At 50.8% G+C, this 20,397-nt stretch overlaps 1 protein-coding gene and 1 long non-coding RNA gene across 5 annotated transcripts; one reads left to right on the forward strand and one right to left on the reverse strand.

The window, feature by feature from the left end:
- Positions 1-10,643: 10,643 nt before the first annotated feature.
- LOC120651699 (GATA transcription factor 2-like) lies at positions 10,644-12,613 on the forward strand. The gene is made up of 2 exons (XM_039929292.1): positions 10,644-11,502; positions 11,650-12,613. Exons 1-2 carry the CDS (start codon positions 11,116-11,118, stop codon positions 12,376-12,378), a joined length of 1,116 nt encoding a protein of 371 aa, XP_039785226.1. The 5' UTR covers positions 10,644-11,115; the 3' UTR covers positions 12,379-12,613.
- Positions 12,614-16,188: 3,575 nt separating this feature from the next.
- On the reverse strand, positions 16,189-19,190 carry LOC120651700. Of its 4 annotated transcripts, none has more exons than XR_005666284.1 (2): positions 18,894-19,190; positions 16,189-18,128 (listed from the first exon to the last, which is right to left on the reverse strand). It is a non-coding gene; the product is annotated as an uncharacterized LOC120651700 (long non-coding RNA). The 4 variants fall into 4 exon arrangements; XR_005666283.1 differs by having other exon boundaries at positions 16,189-18,653; XR_005666282.1 differs by having other exon boundaries at positions 16,189-18,685.
- Positions 19,191-20,397: the final 1,207 nt, after the last annotated feature.

The following is a 20,397-nucleotide window of genomic DNA, read 5'->3' on the forward strand; positions in this document are numbered from 1 at the left end:
TATTCACCCCCCTCTTCCTCTCTCGAGGAGCATCGTGAGGGCCGTGCTCAACTCCCATCTGCAAAAAGCTCTGATTCACCCTAATCTTCTCAGAGCAGATAGCCTCAAAAGAATCGCGCTCCTTTGTCAGATAAGGTCCGGCGATAGCAACCGCCTCCTGCTCAACCTCTTCGACGATCATATCGCCGGAAACTTCATCTGACTTCCTCAAGCCAAAATCCAGAAAGGGAAGCTTGTCTTTCAGACTAGCGACCCGAACCTTCGAGAAGGCCCTGGGCAACCAACCTCTTGTCAATGGCCAAACCCTCGCGGCCAGATTCTCTTTGATTAAATCCCGACCACTCACGACGCGCGCCGCAGAAGCAAATGCGGAGTAGCATTCCTTATAGCTGGCTGCGGTTCTCCGGAAGTCCGCCTTGCTAACATTCCTGAATTCCTCAACCTTTGCGGCAAGGGGATAGGAAACTCCCTCCGGAGAATCTTCATTCGGAAAGCCTATCTTAGCATAAAACCAGTATTGCTCCCAATCATCCTCCCACTTGTTTTTCTGGTAGTAGGACAACTCCATCTTGTCAATTCCTTGAGTCTTATTAGTCCTCCTCAGGTGAAATGAGCAACACCCACTCTGCGCAGAAAAAACTTGCGGATCTTCATCAAAAGAAACTTTTCGCGTATGTGGATGCATTTCGTAGAGCCTGCAGAAAGCATCCACATTCACTGGCCCCTCGAAGGTCTTGACCGCCAAAAAGAACTTCGACAGTTGCACGATGGCATTGGGGGTCAGGTGGTGCACCCGAAGACCAAACCGAGCCAGAATCTTCAAAAAAGCAGGATCCAGCGGAAAACGCAATCCAGCAGCAAAGAAATCCCGAAACACCACGCACTCTCCGTCGCAAGGGTCGGGCGTAATCTCATCCTCAGGAGCACGGCAAACTCCAGGGCCAAAATATCCCTTCTGCTCATAACTGTCAACCAACTCCTGAGTCGCCCACGACTGACCAAAAATAAGAGTAGGAGGAGGCTTCTCACGGGAACCCATCAGTTCCGAAGGATCAGCCTCTACGTTGGACAAGTCCTCCTCCCCCTTAGACAACTGCCTCTTCTCCTCCTCCGAAGGTCCCACGTCCTCGGATCTGATGGGCCTGGCAGTAACCTTCAATCGGGCCATCCCTAAAAAAGGGCAAATTTTCAGGATCACCAAAAATCAAATTGCGAAGGTTGCGGCGAAAATTAAACTAGTAACTTACAAAGGCTCGAAAGAACAGCACCTTCACTAGCTCTCCTCAAATGCCGCAAAAGACGAGGCGAAACAAATCGCTTTCACGCCTCGAAGGATGGGACGAATCGAAAATCACTGCGTGTCGAATTAGACAAGCTGGCGAAGGTTCAACAAAATTGTAAGCGTGAAAGCAACCCTCCCTCCTCGCCACCCTATATAGGGGGGTAACTTCGCACTATTCATCCGACAGTAAAATCGAGGAGAAGTCAGAGCGTTGGCGAATAGGGCCACGACACGTGTAACAAAACACCTTCGGATCACGCACACCTCCGACCTTCGGGGGAGACACTTTCGCATGAATTTCTTGACAGATCTTTGTTTTTCGAGGGTTCGGCTGGTCGGAGTCGGACCTCGCCCCGAGGGGCTACTGTTGGGGATCGCCCCCTCGCGAAGGTGGCGAGACCCAAAGGTCCGCCGAAGGTCGTGACACCCACCAACCATTGAGGGTCATTTTTCCCCTTCGGTTTGTGAAAAGCGGGGATGATGATCAATCCTAGACGTTGGAGGCCTGAGGAACTCGTCGATGTCCGGCGCTCGAAGGAGACTTCCGGAACCTTCGGGATGTGGCGAGCGACGCGGAGCTGACGAACGAAGAAGGCGAAGCCCCGCAAAGCTTGGCGAAGGTCATCACCCAAGGTCCCAAAGGTGACATCCAGAACCTTCGGGACGTGGCGGGCGACGCGGAGGTGATGAACAACGAAGGCGAAGCCCGGCGAAGGCCATCACCGAAGGTCGCGAAGCATCATGAAGCATGTGATCCGGGTAGGAGTGTCCAAGTTAGATTGTCTTACCTAGGGAAATTACTAAATACCCCTGTTGTAATCTATTGACCTCGGGAGAAACCGGAGGGGCATTTTTGGAATGTAGGAATAAGGTTGGGGGTATAAATACCCCCTCCCACCCAACATTGTACGGGGTGCTGAACACTTGGCGAAATATAGTGCAATTACAATTGTGCAAATCATTCCCTTGTGTTGAACTCGTTGTCCGAAGCTTACTATTATCCTTTCTGTTTGGCGATCAAGTTCCGGATCCCAACATGTAGCTCCTAGGTGGCTTCCAGAGGATCTTATTTGTTGATGCAACTACGAACCAAACGGGTGCCTAGCTTGGACGAACTTGCCTAACAGGTCATAATGTAACAAAAAACGGGCCCTTGCTTGCCTAACTGAAAAGGTCCATTCTAGGAGAAACAAAGAGAGGAGCTTAATCCGGCTCAAATAAGCCTTTTTCAAAAAAGCATGGTGTATATATATGGTCGGTATAAATAGACCTTGCGAAAAAGAATAAATTTTTCCCTCCTACCTACATGCATGCACGGGGCCTACGGTCGCGCGGTAGCTTTATCCAAGCCCGCAAGCAAGCGCAACGCACAAACTGAAGCCTGCATAAAGGGTAGCGACGAAAAGATCCCTTCAATGCGCGCCCCAACCGACGTGAAAGCTACCGCGCCCGCACTCGGAGCCCAATCAGACCGGTTCCCTTGTTTGTACGAGCTCGCAGCATCCTGCGCGGAAAGAAAATATCCAAGTATCCTCCCGTCTCAGCTCGGTTTGTGATTTGTGACTTGGGAGCCGTACGGCAGCGGCAGTAGTAAGGTCTTGTTTAGATGCGTAAATTTTTTGGTGTAAAATTTTGTAGCACTTTCGTTTGTATTTGGTAATTATTATTCCGTTATGGATTAATTAGGCTCAAAAGATTCGTCTTGCAAATAATAGACAAACTGTGTAATTAGCTAGATTTAATACTTCATGTATGCGTTGAAACATTCGATGTGATGAGAAATCTTATAAAATTTTGAAGACAACTAAACAGGTCATGGAGAGAAATGTACAGAGCATTGCCGCCACCGGAGCACCGGTACGGACTAGCACTGCAAGTTACTGCTCCACCGGCCGGGGAGCTCCATGTCACCATGTGTACTGTATTGGTGGGAGCTGAGGCCGGCCGGGGAGCAGGAGGAGGGCCACATCAACTGGTGCGGCGAGGTGAGGTGTGAGGGGAGGCAGCGGCGCAGCACGCGATGGCGAAACGAGAGGGGCAAAAACTAGGACCAGCCTCGTCACGGTCACCCCCACCCGGCGCGGCGAGCCCGGCTCGCCTGGGCGCTGGCCACGTGACGGTGGTCCGGCGAGAGCTATCTACGGGGCTCGCGGTAAGCGGGTGGCCACAGGCCGGCGAGTAATTATTAGCTGCACTGCCCCGAAAACAACTGCTTTCCCGTCCATCCGGAATCATTGGGTTGGGGCCGCTGGCTGCAAATATCTCTGGGGCGACGAAACAACGTGAAGGTCAGCATCTCGGAAAAGAAAAGAAAGGGCGCCCATGCCGGTGAGGCGGTGAAAGGTCAGCTACTGAGGGTGTTGCTGCTACTCGATCGCTTGTGCAGTTTCTACTACGTATACACGATTTTAAGTAGTAAAACGGAGCAATTGAGGAGGTTATTATTAACTATTCACCGAGGCGAGGCGTGGCGAGAGGCGAGGCGAGGAACGCATGATGGCAGCAGGCAGGCCCAGCTCGGTAGCTAGCTGCCGGCGCACGTCGGCAGGGCGGAGGTATGGCGCGCTGCCCGGCCGCCAACCGACACGTGGCAGGGTACGGCAGGGGCCCTGCGAAAGCAACCGCCACGTGATGCCCAGCAGGCCGGTGTCAGAGGCCCGAAAGGGACGCGCCCCCTCTCTCGCGTCCCCATCCGTCCCCATCCCTCATCAAAACCCACCACAAGTCCTCCCTCCCCTAGGCCGCTGCCGCTGCCCGCCGCGACGCTGGCCGTTTGGTTTAGCATAATTAGCATAAAAATTTTGACCAATAATTAGGGTAATAAATAAAGGTAATTTATAAAACTAACTCAGTCCTGTTCTACTTCGCGAGACGAATCTAATGAGGCTTTTGACCGCACGATTAGAGGATGGTTACTGTAGCATCGCTGTAGCCGATCATCGATTAATTACTATTATTAGATTCGTCGTGAAAAATTACACCCATTCGTGAAAAAATTTTACAAATAAATTTCGTTTAGTACTCCATATATGTAAAAAAAATTTCTCGGAAATTGTGTGTTATGCTATGATAGGGAAACCAAACAGGGGCTGCTACCTGCCTTCCTTCTCCGCGCCCGCTCCATCCCATGCGAAGTTTCCAACCGACACATGCAGCGTGGCCCGTCGCCCCGCGACCCACGTCCAGCAACAGCGCCATGCATCGCGGCCCGTCGTCAGGGTCTGGCCGATTATATATATTTTTTCTTTCGAATAATATAAAGGTCAGGCCGAGTATTCCCCCCCCCCCCCTGGTTTTTGAAGGGGAGCGTGAGGGAATCGATCAGCGCGCGCCCGGCCGGATTACTTATACCACCATCGTGCCGAGCTGGCTCCGGGCATCCGGTTGGCCAGGGGATCAGTTAACTAATCCGGGCGCGGGGATTCTGACGGGCTAAGTTTAGCTTAGCTCTCTTCCAGTTGCGCGGGGTGGCCGGGCGTCACGTGGGCGGGGGGACGGAACTGCGTAAGCACGAGTGAGCACGTGCCGCGGGGATTCCGGGGACCCCCCCCCCCCCTCCACCCGCCCGCGCCTCGGGATCCTCGTCGCCCTCACGTGATTCGATGCCGTTGCCGTGCCGCACTACCGGACCGGCACGCACTCGCCGCGCGCGCATGCACGCAGCATGCCCCCCCCCCCCCCCTCCCCCCCAGCCCCGCGGCCCGCGCGCGCCGCCCCGCCCCACCGAGCGGAACCGGCCGGCTCGCCCGCCACTCGCTCTTGGCTCTTGCTGCGGCGTCGCGTGCCCCCGCCCGGCCGTCCCCACGACCCCGCTGTGCGCCTGCCCGCTTTCCCTTGGCTCCATCCTTGCCCCGTTTGGTTGCAGGCCCGGCGCCAGATAACCATGTCCTGAGAAATCGCAACAGAGTTGTTTGTCCAATGGAGGTTTTTATTTCACAAAAATAATAAATTGCAATGAATTTCCTTCTCGGGCAGAAATCCTAGTGGATTTTATCATCGTCGCATCCATGCACTTGCGAGGGTGGCATCTGACAGGGGGGAGGTGTTTCATGTGTCACAAGTATCGTGGGAGGTACGAACTACGCGTACTCAAAAATAATTGATGCTCTGCACTCTGCAGTGTGTATAGATGCCATTATTGATAGTAAACAATTGACCCTTATCAGGCATTTCGTTACTCAGCTGCGCTCCAGAGTAATTAATTATTTAATTCCGTCGAGTAGCACCGGCTGTATCGTACTGGACACAGCTTCCCTGGAACTTTTTTTATTTATACCCTGGAGTACCCTGTAGGTGAAACTCCGTTCATCTCCCTAGAAGTCAGAACCATACAAATATACCATCCATGTCATGTCGTTGTACCATGAACGCAAGGCGACGATAGGCGTACAACGGGATGTCGCGGGAGCAACATTAACGAGCTACTAGATAGATGCCCACGCACGAGCTAGCCCCACATGTCAGCTCTGTTTCACGTACTACGTACACCCTTATATAGGGTGTCTGTCTCCCTGTGTATACACGGTGCATATGGTTTTGATTGAGTGGTGGGTGTAAGGCGAAGGACGACAGAGGGTGGTCCTTGCGGTAGTACGTAAGTGAACGGGGGGCACACAGCTAGCAAGGGTCATCTTTGTACATTTCTCCTGTGTCCATGACGAGACAGCACTGCCCTGCTCCACCCCCCTGCCGTGTGGTCCTTCATGTGGTCGCAAAATGGCAACCATCCCACCCATTATGAGCCCCTATATCAATGGTTCCCTGTACAACGCTTGGGATTCTAATTAGTTTGCTCGCGTAGCGCCCCCTACCATGCATGCGGGACGAGAGTATGTGTTTTTTCTTCGAAATTGGCAATATCAGCACGGACAAAATCAGCCGTATCATTAACGATGATAGTCCCCGCGATCGTACATGTTAGTTGAGAAAATGAGATATCCGACATGTCGCCCGTATTTGTGCTAATTATTGCGCCAAGACACAAACTGTTGCAGATATAAGCTTGCTTGTCGTTGCTTGAAATAGAGACATGTTTTCGAACTAATATAGCCAGAGACAAACCCTCGACCGCACTAAATGAAATATGTTATTCTGTCTCTAATTTGGACAACTCTAGTTATATATTCCATCGGTAGATGTCCATATGCATAATGGTGATGATATGCAATTTATACAATCAACTGCGCGCATTGGTAATTTCATATCATCTGTATAGCTAGACAAATCGTATTTCTCCATTCCATTACTGTATATCCTTGAGGCAGCTCATGTATGTGCGGGCTTGGCTTCTCTGTCGAACCCGGATGAGTTTTGGTTACACTCCTTTCCACTTCGCTTGGTGAGAGTGGCCGAAACTGATTGTAATCCTACATGTTCTGATTAATGAAGCTCTCGGGTTTGTCTAAAAAAACGAACGGAAACCATGAGCAGGTAACGAGGAGCGAGGGGGCGGATTAGGTCGCTCGCAGCACGCATATAGCACAATGGATCGAGGACGTTAATTGTACGGAAGGGCGAAAGGGAACGGCCAAACGGGCGTCCACGTCGCGGACCGGAGGGCGGGGGGCAGCGTGCAGGGGGTATGATTGCGGTGGCGCCGGCTTTTCTGGGGCTGAGAGAGAGAGAGAGAGAGACTAGCTAGCGAGTTCTGACGAGTAGAGGGAGGGAATTTTTCACCGTTTGCAGAGCGCCAGCAGCAGCCACGCTCGCACGGTGGTGGTACGGCCATTACGTTGCCAACAAAAGTGGCCGCGCACTTGTACGGAGCCCTCTGCCGGTATTGTTATCTCTTGTCGCTTTTACGGTTTGGGATTTACCATGCATGCACGGACGGGCATCGTTCCCAGTTCCCACTCCTGGGTACTGGCTCGGCCGGCGGTGAAAGAGAGGAAACAGCTAGTCGCTGTTCATGTCTTGTACAGCTCCACCACAAGTGCCCCATGTCGCCTTGTGTATGTGCGCGGATAACGTGCACCATGCCTCTCTCTCTCTCTCTGGCTCGTGATTCGTGAACTAGAGAGAGAGAAGGCCGGCACGTCGTACGGGCTGGGCAACGGTGAAAGAGTTAAGAAAAGGAAAGGGGATCGGGGGAGAGAAAGTAAACGCGAGGGTGGTGGGGACTTGGCCGGCCCGGCCGGGGCAGAGCCAGAGGCCCGGAGCGAGGGGCGCGCGCGGGCAGGGGGTCCCCATGGGCGCCGACACTCCACGTTGCCTTGACGTCAACCTGCGCGCCCTTTACCTGCGGTAATTACCACCGCAACCAGCCAATGCGATTCCTCAGCGGTGGGCAGCGGGCCCCACTCGCCGTCGTTAAATTCCCTGCCCTGCCCGCTCTGACCTCACCTCATCATTGATTACTGCATGGGGGTGTTGTCAGTGCGTCACACACAGGCGAAAGTGACTGGTGTCCGGAGTATAGTATAGGAGTGAGTAGTAGTATGTTGCTGTAACATTATCTTATCTTATCCGGACCCTGAACGTAAACGCCACTCCAGTGGCCACCTCCCATTGGTTAATCCCCTTTTATCTCCTATCATCAGATCACTGACGAGTGGTCCCATGAACGGTGGCCACCCAAGCAGGAGACTGGAGAGTCCACTTGTCAATACTACTACTACTACCACCCAAGCAGGAGAGTTACCACCGCCATTTCATGTCCATATATGATACGCGAAAGATTAATCCCGGCCCGCATCTTCATATCATATGGCGAACACCAGCTAGAAGCATAGCTAGTTAGCCCACTGCTCACTCTCCTTTCGCTTTGGGAGCACAGCACAGTAGGAAGCGTGCCGGATGTAGGCTGGCTAGCTACCTGCTGCCTTTTGACCGGACCCAGGAGTGCCAGTGAAGCTAGCTGTAGTCAAGCCCGGGACAGCTCACCGCAGGGCTCGCTAGCTGTGATGGCGGACCAGGGCTCGCTGCTGCGCGTCCCCGCCGCCCGGCCAGCGCGGTGGCACGTACGAATTATGCCGCCCCGCCCGACGATGCTTATAATTATCTTATGCGCCCCGCGCGGGCGGCGCGCTTTAGGCATGTGATTTCGGCGTGTGACCGATCATATCGCGTCCACGCACGGCGGTGTGGTGTGGTGCGGCCGGCAGGCACACCGTTTCCTCTTGTTAATTCGACAGGATCGAATATGCATGGAGGCTCCCCCCACGCACTCGAGATCATTAGTTTTTGCCCGGTTTGACTAGCTCCCACGAACATCTTTTGGTTATTTTGTTTCTCTTTTTTCAGTAGCTTAGCTTGCGTGCTCTCTCACACGCAAACCAGCTAGCGTTATTAGCAGCCCGTGTGTAGGGCTCTCTATGTAGTAGTAGTTGCAGTAGTACGCGCCGTGCCAGCTGTTACTTGAGCCGCTGGTTACAGAGAAATCAATTTTTTGACGTGTCCCCGGGTAGGGTACTACTGTAGTACGAGTACTAGGTTAAAAGTTTAACTAACGGGCGCTTTAACTAACTACTACCAGTTACTTTAATCGGAAGATCTGAGCAGATCCCGGCCTGGCTTCTTCACCTAAATGTTTGCAGTACTTCCTCCTCCTACATCTACATGACACATGAGCAGGGAGAGAAAAGCTAAGACAGAGGGGGAGGGGTGCGCGTAAAACGACAGCTGCGCATCATTAGCTCACGTATCAATATTCCGCGTGTGTCAGAGGCACCATGTGTCAACATGTCCCGTGTCGGGCTTTGTCGCCCGCGGTACTGGCTGCTGCGTGGTGCACATATGCGCGGAAGCTTTATTTTCAACCTGCAGCAAGCTACTCTCTCTCGTGTGCGTGGTTCCGCGGCTCTAGCTACTGGCTCCGCGGCTGCCCCACCCGGCCGGTTTTAATTGGGGGGGTGTGCGTGGAAACGAACTGCGTGTTACAGCCAGTAATAATCAATGAGCCCAATCAATTCACCGTACGAGGCAAACGTACCACGCGCCCCCTCCCTCTCGGACGCTTTTTCTCGCTCCATCGTACGAACCGGCGCCGGCTATCGATCGTTAACCGGAAAGGCTGCGGCGGGCCGAGCCCTGCAGCGCATGCAGTTCGATCGAGTGGTTCCTGTGCGCTGCGCTGCGACGCCTGCGCGAGCTACTATTACGAGCGCCGCTGCTGCGGCTGCGCTTACCGGAGCGGCCAAGCAGCGCGTGGTGGCGCGGGAAGGCTCGCCTTTACGCTAGCTAGCGAGCGAGCTGCGGCTGCTGCCCGCGCGCGCGTCGACGCCGGGCCGGGTGGCCGGCCTTGATGGCGCATGTGCCCAGTCGCCGCATACCGAAGCTAGCATGCACGCAGGCGCCCCGCAGCTGGCCTCTGCTCCGCCCGCCCCCCGGGTAAAGAAAGATTCCCCGAGGGGGTCCGGGTCCGGCGCGGCGAGCCCGGCCGCCGGCCTCCCCCTCCCAAATCCGTCGAGGCGAGCGGCAGGCAGGTGGCAGGAACGGCGGGGGGAGGAGCGCGGCGGCTTTATTGCATGCCGAGACTGGCAGGCAAAGACGAGCGGCCGAGGCGGCCAGCGAAGGCGCCAGCCAATCCGGGAACGGCAGGCCAGTCACTTCCGTCCGCCGGGTAGATAGATAGGAGCAGGCCAGACCGCCAGAGAGAAATTGACCGATTAACCATTCTCGGTGCGTGGCAGACTTTTCCCCCCGGGCCCTGCACCTGCTGCTGCGGCGTACGAATGCCCCTGCGAGGTGAGCAGCATTGATTTCCGCCAGGATGCTTCGGCATCCACTTCCATGGACACTTGCACAGGCTACAGCTCATGGAGTCACGTGGTCGTTTGCATGCATTATGGGTAAAGTAACAGGATTCTTTCTTTCTTTCTTCCCTCTCCCTACTCCCTCTTCAAAAGAAAAATACTGAGGCCCTATTTAGTTGCCACTCCTAGACACAAAAAAACTTTAAACGCATTAAAGTGAAAAAGAATCTTGCTAATTTTAAGTACTAAATGAAGTTTATTTACAAAACTTTTTGCATGGTTAGGCTGCAAATCGCGAGACAAATCTAATGAGCCTACTTAATCTATGATTTGCAACAGTGGTGCTACAGTAACCGTCTGCTAATTATTGATTAATTGTGGATTAATTAGCATCATTAGATTCGTCTCGCGATTTACAACCCATCTGTGCAAAAATTTTTGTAAATAGACTTCATTTAGTACTTCAAATTGGCAAGATTTCCATGCAAAAAATTTTACGTTTACAGGTAAAACGAACTAAACAGACCCTGAGACTGCTGCTACTAGTACAGCCAGTAGCTAACGGAATTATGCTAGGTAAGTGAGAGAGAGAGAGATGAGAGGTGGTGGAGCATATGAATGTGGGTGAGCAGAGAGAGAGAGGGGGAGGATGGATGCGGTGCATGGGATGGGTCACGTTGGGGCCTGCTGCCGTGCTGGGCTGCAGCTTCCTCTCCCTCTGCACGCTAATTCTATACTCCCCCTAATCGCACCTCCCTAATGCTATCTTCTGCACAGCTTTTGTCAAACATATAGTAGTTTTGTGCACACACACATGCACTGCGCGCCACTAGCTCGCTCCACCCCCTCGCCCCCGCTCTATATTAATTACTTCGCAACAACCCCTTGCTCCGTTACTGGTGATCGAGTGACTGGAGCCCTCCAAAGCCCAGCACTATTTCATCTCCCCCTCCTCGCGCCTCTCCCCCTCTCATCACGCCACTCCCTCCCCTCCTCCTCCCCCTCACTCTCGCCACTGCTACTACCAAGGCTCTATAGCTGCTAGCTCGTACTAGAACGAGCACTGTCACTTGCTCGCCTCAAGGAACTGCCCAGTGCCGGTTTAAGTACCACGCCGTACGGTTCGCTCCAGTGCCCGCGATGGCGTCGGAGTGGGAAATGGCCATGGGGGTGGAGCTCGGCATGGGCATGGGCACGTACCACGCCCACCACCACAACGCCTCCAGCATCACCGCCGCGCCGACGAGCAGCCACCACAGAGGCGCCGCCAGCTTCGCCACGCCGCACCACCACCATTACTACGGGATGCCGCCCATGGCCGGCGACGCCATGCGGGTCGACGAGCTCCTCGACCTCTCCACCGGCCCCGGCGCCGGCGCCCATGACTTCTTCCCCACCGCCGCCGCGGCCGCGGCCACGGACAACGGGTATCATCACTCGGGGGCCATGGGTGAGCCGTCGCCCACCGCCAACTCGTCGGATCACCAGACGTCGCTCCTCTCCTTCGCCGACGAGTTCTACATACCCGTAAGCACCAAATTAACGATCGCACAGCCACGCCATGAATCTACTACATCACTAGCTACCTGTATATATATGAATGTGTTTCTAGTAGCTTAATTAGTAGATAGATCGCTGACCGACATACAATTGCGATACATGATGATGATGCAGAGCGAGGAAGCTGCGGAGCTGGAGTGGCTATCCAAGTTCGTGGACGACTCCTACTCCGACATGCCGAATTACTCGTCGGCAGCGCATGCCGCAATGGCGGCGGCTGCCGCCGCTAACGCTGCCGGCAACGGTGCAGGTGGCAACTCGGCCGGTCAGGACAGCTGCGTCACGGCCGCGCCCGGGCGCGGCGCGCGCAGCAAGCGGTCCCGCGCGACCGCCGCGGCCGCTGCGGCGTGGCACTCCCTCGTGCCGCGCCCACCGTCGCAGTCGTCGCCATCATCGTCGTCCTGCTCGTCCTCGGACTTCCCGTCGTCCAACAAGCCTGGGCGTCCGAACGGCGCCAGCGGCAGCCGCGGCAAGAAGAGCCCGGGCCCCGGCGGGGCCACGCCGGAGGTGGGCATGGAGGGCGGCGTGCGGCGGTGCACGCACTGCGCGTCGGAGAAGACGCCGCAGTGGCGGACCGGGCCGCTGGGCCCCAAGACCCTGTGCAACGCGTGCGGCGTGCGGTTCAAGTCCGGGCGCCTCATGCCGGAGTACCGGCCGGCGGCCAGCCCCACGTTCGTGCTGACGCAGCACTCCAACTCGCACCGCAAGGTCATGGAGCTGCGCCGCCAGAAGGAGCTGATCCTCATCCGCGGCAGCCACCGCGACGCAGCGGCGGCGGCGGCGGCTGCAGGGTCCGCCGGGCCGAGGCCGGAGCTCATGTTCCGCGACTACGGCGTCTGTTGATAGCTTGCCGTGGCCGGCCCGGGGAGCTGGCCGTGCATTGCATGCGCGGAGCCCTCTAGATCCTTTTGCGAACGAAATTCTGCCGCCGTTTCTTTCTTTTCTTTCTTCGATCGCCATGCGTATTCCAGATATTTTTTTCCCTTTCTCCTTTTGTTAATTACTATTAAAATTGTTGGTACCTACTACCTCCCCGCTTCCAAGTTCTATGAGAGATGAATGAATTCTGTTGGTATAATTGTGGTCGTTTTGTGAGCAATCGTGCGCCTAAAAACGCCATGTATCGCGTACAGGAATGGTCCTGATTGCGATTTAGCGAGCATGCAAATTAGTTATGGCACGCGCGCAGCCCGTCCGTACTGCTCCGATGGTACGTGTATGCGTGCAACGTGAGCGCGAGTGCCATCTTCTTGAGTGAGTGACAGATCAGATCTCCTCAGCAATTTCCAAAGAAACCAAGCTCTAGATACTTGCCTGTATGCACAAGTTCATTGATCAGTTTGTTCGTCGTCGTTGTCCTTCAGTTTTCTGTTTTTTCTAGGTTAGATTTTTTCCCTTTATTTCCCTTAGCTGCATCGGAGTACTTTGCTCCCATCATCGGGTTGCAAAAGCTAGCTAGCTTTCCTCGTGGTTATTACTCCTACCACTCCATGCTTCTTTTTTCCTCATCACCGGTAGGTCAAGCTTTTTCAATGGAGGAAAAGAAGGAGACGAGAGGAGGGGTGCGTGAGAGAGCCGGGAATGGTGGTTGGGCCAGCACGTGACTTGGCCCTATCGCGGCCTTTTTGGCAGGGGGGAAGAGTGGGCGATGCTCCGGTCACGTGACCGTGCTCCCCCTCACCTCCTCCGTATCATCATCATCATCATCCATCTTTCCTTCTTCTCTCCTCACTTATTAGCATCATGCAATCGTCTTTCTCCTCCGACTTTTCCCCGGCGTTTGTTTTCGCCGTGGGGCTGCGCAAAAGGCAGGGCGAGTAAAGCGGGCTTGGGGCCGAGTTCCTTGCGGCCATGGAGTGTGTGTGGGCATGCGACCTCTGCCGACTTCCATGTGGGCGTGGTCTCCGGGTGCCCGTATATTGTGCCGCGTTTGATTGGCTGCACTGCTGCCCGTACTAAACAATCAATCATGTTACCTGCGCTCGCGAAGTCGTATCTATACAACACTGTTTATGGACTGTGTGTAGTGTATGTATATGACCCGGCCTCACGCACCAAAATGGTGGTGGCTAAATAGTAAAGCAGGCACACCTTAAATTTTGAAAAGCAAAACTGCAAGTAACCTGATCGGGGGAAATGACATTTGTGAGTGTTTTATCACGGGGCACAAGATTTAAATATGACACCCCCGTGTTTTTACACGGTCAAACCTGTTGAATAATTAAGCAATTGTATGATTAAATTTTAAAATAAAAAAATCATGAACATGAATAGATCTAGCGTGAACAGTTCTATCATACTAGTAGCAAGACGTGGCATGATCATGATATCAGAAAACACGATTAAGAAACACATCAAATAACAGTGTACGTACTGAGTCTTGGTCTTCGGGAAGACGAAACGGTGCTAACTGGATCAAAACGGTCCTGCGGACGGAGTGCAGCAGACGGCGATACGCCGCAGCACCAGACTTGGACGGACGCGTTGTGTCGAAGATCTTTGAGCAGTCGCACGAGGCACTTCTCAAAAACTTTATTCGCCTTCTCCTGTTGGAGGATCCCAAAGGCGAGAGGTTCCGGAGGGCAAAATCATATCATAACTTTTGAATTGATATGTTTTTTGGTGCAGCCTATGAGTTAGATATATAGAAGAGCCACGTGGTCTCATCAACTTCCACTAGCAATGCGGAATTAAAAGTTTGCACTACATGTACCTCTGATATTTATTTTGAATAACTGAAATATTCAATGGACCAAGCTCAATTTCCAACAAAACCACTGTGCCATTGATATGGATTTCCCATTTCAGAGGTAGACGCATCCCCAATTCTGAATTCTCGTCTGGATTTATAAGTTAAATTAAGGAAAGCATTGGCAATGCTTTCCTTGGCCGTGTTTGGTAAAACATCCCATCAAGTTTAAAAAAAGACGAACGTCCGCATGGAGTACTAAATGAAGTCTATTTGCAAAATCTTTTCAGGGATGAGTGTAACTTTTCGAGACGAATCTAATGACGGTAATTAATCGATGATTTGCTACAGTGAAGCTGCAGTAACCATCCTCGAATCACGCGGTCAAAGGCCTCATTAGATTCGTCTCGCGATTTACACGGGGTTGTGGAGGTGGTTTTGTAATTAGACTTCATTTGATACTTCAAAACGTGCTACAGTAATTTCATGAAAAAAACCAAACACGAGGCCCTAGCTTGACGTGACACATGTGTCCCATGGCCAGGAACTCTGATGGGTTGCCGGTGAAATGACCCGACGTCGCAGCACGGAGGAACATCGGCGGGGCGCGTCCAGCGCATGCGAACCGGTCGAGCACGAGGCCCTGCTGCTGCTGCTGGGCACGCTTACACAGAGACGAGGAGAGGGCTGGGCTGACACGACCCCGGAGTAGTTATCGGCTGTCACGCTGCTCCGATTTGACACTTGCCCATGCAGCCGCGGCCACTTGCCAGGACCGCGTGCCGGGAAGACACTTGTCCCGGTCGGCTCCGCCGGCGCCCTGGATTTCTCGCCGCGCCGACGTTGAGTGCGTGCGACCGCCCGCCAGGCTCTGCCGGCGCTCGATTGGCTTGCATTGCGCTCGCTGCCACTTCTTGGCTGCTGCAGTCAGCAGCCTGCCTACAGTGCGCGGCGAGGTGGCCTCAACTACTGTGAAGCCTCGTGAGCCGTGTCGATCGATCCATCGGTCGCCACGAGCACGACGGACTCACTGGCCCACTTACATGGAAAAAAAAATGTTCCGACGATGAGAAGAGAACCACGGCTAGTTGGGCCGAAACGAGGCAAAGCAACGAATAAGAGGTTTGTCCACGAGGCTCGTGGACTAATAGTATGTGGTCCTTGAGGCCCGCACGGCCGCAGCCCACTTCGTAAATAATCACCATCCTCATTATTGTTCCTAGTAAATAACATCAAGAGTCTCGCGCCAGGGAATTGCTACCAAAGCATCTTTTAAAGAGTTTACCAAATTTTACTTGGCAAATCTTATATTTTACCAACTTCTAAAAAAATATGCCAAGTAAAAAAAGAGCTCATCTCCAATAGTTTGGCATAATTCACTTGCCAAATCCAGATATAACTTACATCAGGAACCTGAGAGAGAAACAAAATTATATTTATGCCCTTCCATCTCATGAAAACTTACATCAGGAACCCTGAGACAAGAAATAAAATTATGTTTATACCCTTCCACCTCTTCTAATACGAACGGATGCGCTGCGGATACGAGCGCGCATATATATGCGCACGGAGGCTCTTTTTCCGAACTTGGCATAAATGGCAACCTAGGATGAGGAACTCTTGGAGAAGGTTTTTTCTGTTTTTGCCAAAAAAAATAAAAATGACAGCCTGAGATGGGGAACTCTTGGAGATGCTCTAACAATCGAATAAAAATAACGTTTCTATCAGTCAAAATTTTCAATACAATAGAATGAAGCCATGTGGCATTAGCAGTAACCATAACTTGAGTGCCGGAAAGACAAAAATCACTCGAATTTCTCCACAAAGATGTAGGGAGAATTCGATAGAAAACCTGAAGATAATCACTCAAAGAAAGTGAGCCCCTGTAAAGATAACTAGAACATTCGGCGCGCGTTGTGCGCCCAATCATGAGTACGCAAATGAACAAAAAAGAACAGAGTTTCTGGAAATGAAACATCCAAATCATCATCGTTACAGCACATTGTCTGTCTAGCATTCTGATCATCAATGTTACAACACATCCAAGAGGTGTCTGTTCGGCATCTAGATCATAATCAATATTACATTACATCCGAACACCATGGCTATCCTATCGATTAGAGGTGATCATGAGTACACAATCGAACAAAAAAGAACAGAGTTTTTGGAAATGAAAATCCAAATCATCATCGTTACAGCACATTGTCTGTCTTGCATTCTGATCATCAACATTACATCACATCCAAGAGGTGTCTGTTCGGCATCTATATCATAATCAATATTACATTACATCCGAACACCATGACTATCCTATCGATCAAAGGTGTCTGTCCGAAATTTAAAACATTACGACATTGCAATACATCCGAGCACCATGAATCTACATGTTACAACCAATATCCATAGCTACCAAACTACCTAGCTGCACTAATATCAACAGCTGATAATGATGCTACACACCTTGCAGGTCAATGGACGAAGCACAAAAACACAAAAGCATCACTATAAATCGTTATTGCTCAAAGATTAATCACCTGCATCCTAAGTAAAAAAGAAGTACACCTTACAGTATAAGATTCCCTGCAGTCTTGTAGAGCATGATGGGAAGTTCTTAATCCTTTAGCCATTTTATAAATGTGCATATCCAATACTTATAATCCTTGTAGAACCGCATGTGCCGACTGCATAGCTAGATATTAGCATATAAATGGGCATATCCAATTCTTATAATTAAATCAGTACCATATTTGGAGTGGAGCTATATGCATCAATATTTGATATAGTTTATTTTTACCTGGAGGCACTAAAATCATAGGGCGTTTATCATCCCTTCTGGTAACTCATATTCAAAATTACTATTCCAATTATTCAAAACACGAAGAAAGAAAGAACAGAGCACAAGCAGAAAGGCTGCTTTAGTTAATGGGATCTGGGATATTATTAGCATTTAAACCAGAGTGTAAACTGTGATAAGTAATCTACAGAAACCTAAGCAAAATGCATCATGACCCTGTTCCCAGCTTGCCTTTCAGTCAAAGCTGAGGGAGAAGGTATTGTAAATTTGAGCTACTAAACATGGATAAGTCCTGTAATTGATTTTAAAACACTCTAAAAGTTCAAGTCTGTGCAATAAAAATCATGTTATAGGTGGTGTAAAAGTATGAGCCTCTAGGAACCTGATGTAGATAAAGGCATACATAGAATGCTGCAACATATGTTGCATATGTTGAACTGAACTGAGCATAAAAATTAATGAAGCAATCCCGCAGTATGTGTTTGTATGTTATAAACTTCTAAGTCTTTTCTGTAGTTTGAAGCAATCATATTGCAGGAAGTACATTAAAATATTATAAAAGTAATGTGTCTTTGTACAGTGTCCTTCCTGCAATATAGTTTGAATATCAGCATAGTATAGAATTCAATGTACTAAATTAACATAATCAGTACAACATATCTAAGTATTTGATGAAAACCCACACCATAACTTTGCGAAATATGTACAGCGTGTGCGAAGCATGGAGAAGGTTGCAACTGTGTTTAATTAGCAAAAGCGCATGTTAACATATATCTCGAGTGCGAGTTTAAATCAATTGTCTGTATGCTAAAGAGCTATCATTGGTTTCAAAACTGAAGTTGTTAGACTGCATGGATATAGATGATCATGGAAAAATTGTCATATTGTAGGTAGTCCTGCATCATTAGTGTTTACATAGGAAATAAGCTTTTCCAATGACATTTCATTGTTTGACAGATTAAATTTCCAGCTAAAGATGAAAAGTCACAATGATAAATAAAGCTGTACCTACAGCAATCAGTTTTATACCAATGTTTGTTTACTCAGACGAAGTTGCTCCAAGATATCAGCGGTCAACCAATTTGGTAGAACTTCAAGAAATGCTGCCACCTAAGATGCAAATCCAAAGAAATGTTTGGTCAACAAAGGTTTAAAGGTTCAAGTGCTTGACTAACATAGGATTGAACACAAATGCCAAAAATAAAAACCTATGGTTGCATAGAAACCACCAATATATGAGCAGCAGCTCATGTGAAATAAAATATTGCAGTAGTAAACTATCTAGATCAGTAAATTGGAAATACAGAGTAAACTTGGTAGGGCTCTTCCCTCCTGTATCTCATGAAAAAGGAGCATAGTCAAGAGCTGATGACAAATTAATGGGTTAAGCTTTTTGAAGTGGCAAAGTGCTGTCATGAGCATTTGGCATATCAATGTCCAGCCTCACGTCTGCTCGGAGGGACGCGGAGCATGGCGAGGGGCCTAGCATCGTCGTCGAGGAAGAGGTTGCACTGGGCATGGGTGTGGCTGTGCTCACGCTCAAGCACCGCCCGCGCACCGAAGCCGGCGTCAGTCGCGTCGAGGACGTGTGCGGGGGCGGCGTGGTGTAGCCGGTCGGGGTGGTGGATCAAATCTCTGTTCTTGTGCAAACAATGCTAATCATCAAGCTCGCAGATCAGATTAGCCCCGTGAGGAAAAAACAAACTAATCAAGTACTTAGTTCAAAAATTAGGCTGAAACCCTAGTACATAGATCCATGGCCTCAAATCATCAAGGATCCGCACCAAAAAGGGATGATTTTCCAAATCCTAGAAACGGAAGGGGAGAGGAGGAAGGACAGGGGGCAACAGAGATTGGGAGGAGGAGGATGCTCACCAGAGGACGGCAATGCCAGCTGCTGTTGCGGTGACAGCAGGGGAGGAGATCCTGTGCCGTGCTCGAGCCCTGCCAGGGCCTCAGCGCCGGGGGGTCGCCGGCCGCCGCACCGAGCACGCCCCCGCGAGATCTAGCGCAGGAGGCCCTGCAGCCGAGCTGGGGCCACGTGCCGGCAAAGGTGGGAGCCAGAGTGGGAGCGGGAGACGGAGGCTGGGGAGCTGAGCTGAGTGAGGTGGAGAGCAAGACGGGGAGGGGAGGCGCAGGCACAGGCGTAGGCGCGGGCGAGCAGGGAGAGCGGCGGCGGCGGCAGGAAGAGGAGAGGAGAGGGAAGAGAGAGAGAGAGGTTAGGGATTCGATTGGGAGAGGGGGGTTTCCAAAAAACGTCATGCGGGCGGTTATTTGTAAAAACGACAAGAGTTCTTGATTTTCTCTTCTTCCCGTTGAAATAAAATTTACTGCAGGGATCTATAGCAAAATACTATAACATTTTTACTCTACCAGTAGGATGAGTTGGACTAATAGCTGATTTCAATAAAGTGAAAGGGTCTTTTTGCAAAACCGTCAGGCCGAGCATCGACACGCGTCCAATGTTTTGCGGGGAGCACGGAGGCGGCAGCAAACATGGGCAGGTTTTAATCAACCTGATGCACTCATAATCTATTTAGAAGCTTTTTTAAACGATTGCAAGGGGCTTAGGGCATGGAAAAAAATAAACCGCACTTTTGATGGCGAAGAAATTGATGGCGACATGTGAGCGCTAAAGTTTGGCAGCACGATGGCTACTACATTGACAAGTGATACTCCAAGTTGTTGCAACACTACCAAACGAAACGACCGATAAAAAATAGTCAAATTTTGCATGATTTCGATGGTAATACTGTATTTGTGTGCCTGTGTCTACATATGGAAAATTAAAGAGCACTCACTATTCTGCGCTTATGTAACTATAGTCACTTTTTGAATGCATCGACTAGTATTATTCAACACGTGCAAATAATAACAATAACAAGAAACAAAATTTACCGAGTTTCGGATCCATTAGAAAAAGGCATTGACAAAATATGTTTTAATTATTAGATGTTGTAACAAACAATGGGGAAACCGTAACTGCTTATCCCCCTAAGCTGCGCATTTCATCTCTTATGCACGCGCTGAGCCGAGCTGCTCCATCCTCCACGGATGGCCAAGTAACGAACTGGCACAAAACAACGAACTGGGCCGACAAATCAAAACATCAACTGTTAGAGGAACAAGCTGACTAAACAAAAAAATTGACTGACACATGCCGGAGAAAATTAGTCTCAGAAGGTGTTTAGGAATTCCGTTGGAATTACTCAAACACTTTTATGTTACTGTTCCTTTGATGTGTTTGTTTTGTTTCTTTTTTACGTGCTTATTATTATATGCTACAATTTGTATTCCTTATGGCTCCCTAGTCCCTATCCCCTGATCACCATCCTCGTTGCTGAAGACGGTTGCCTGATCTTGTTACATCGCTTTGAAG

The sequence above is a fragment of the Panicum virgatum genome, chromosome 9K (genome assembly GCF_016808335.1).
Source record: "Panicum virgatum strain AP13 chromosome 9K, P.virgatum_v5, whole genome shotgun sequence".
Classification (NCBI taxonomy): Eukaryota; Viridiplantae; Streptophyta; class Magnoliopsida; order Poales; family Poaceae; genus Panicum; species Panicum virgatum.

Coding starts and splice junctions, on each gene's coding strand:
- LOC120651699 (XM_039929292.1), top strand. CDS start 11,116: ATGGCGTCGGAGTGGGAAATGGCCATGGGGGTGGAGCTCGGCATGGGC. Junction 11,503..11,649: donor CCGACGAGTTCTACATACCC/GTAAGCACCAAA, acceptor ATGATGATGCAG/AGCGAGGAAGCTGCGGAGCT.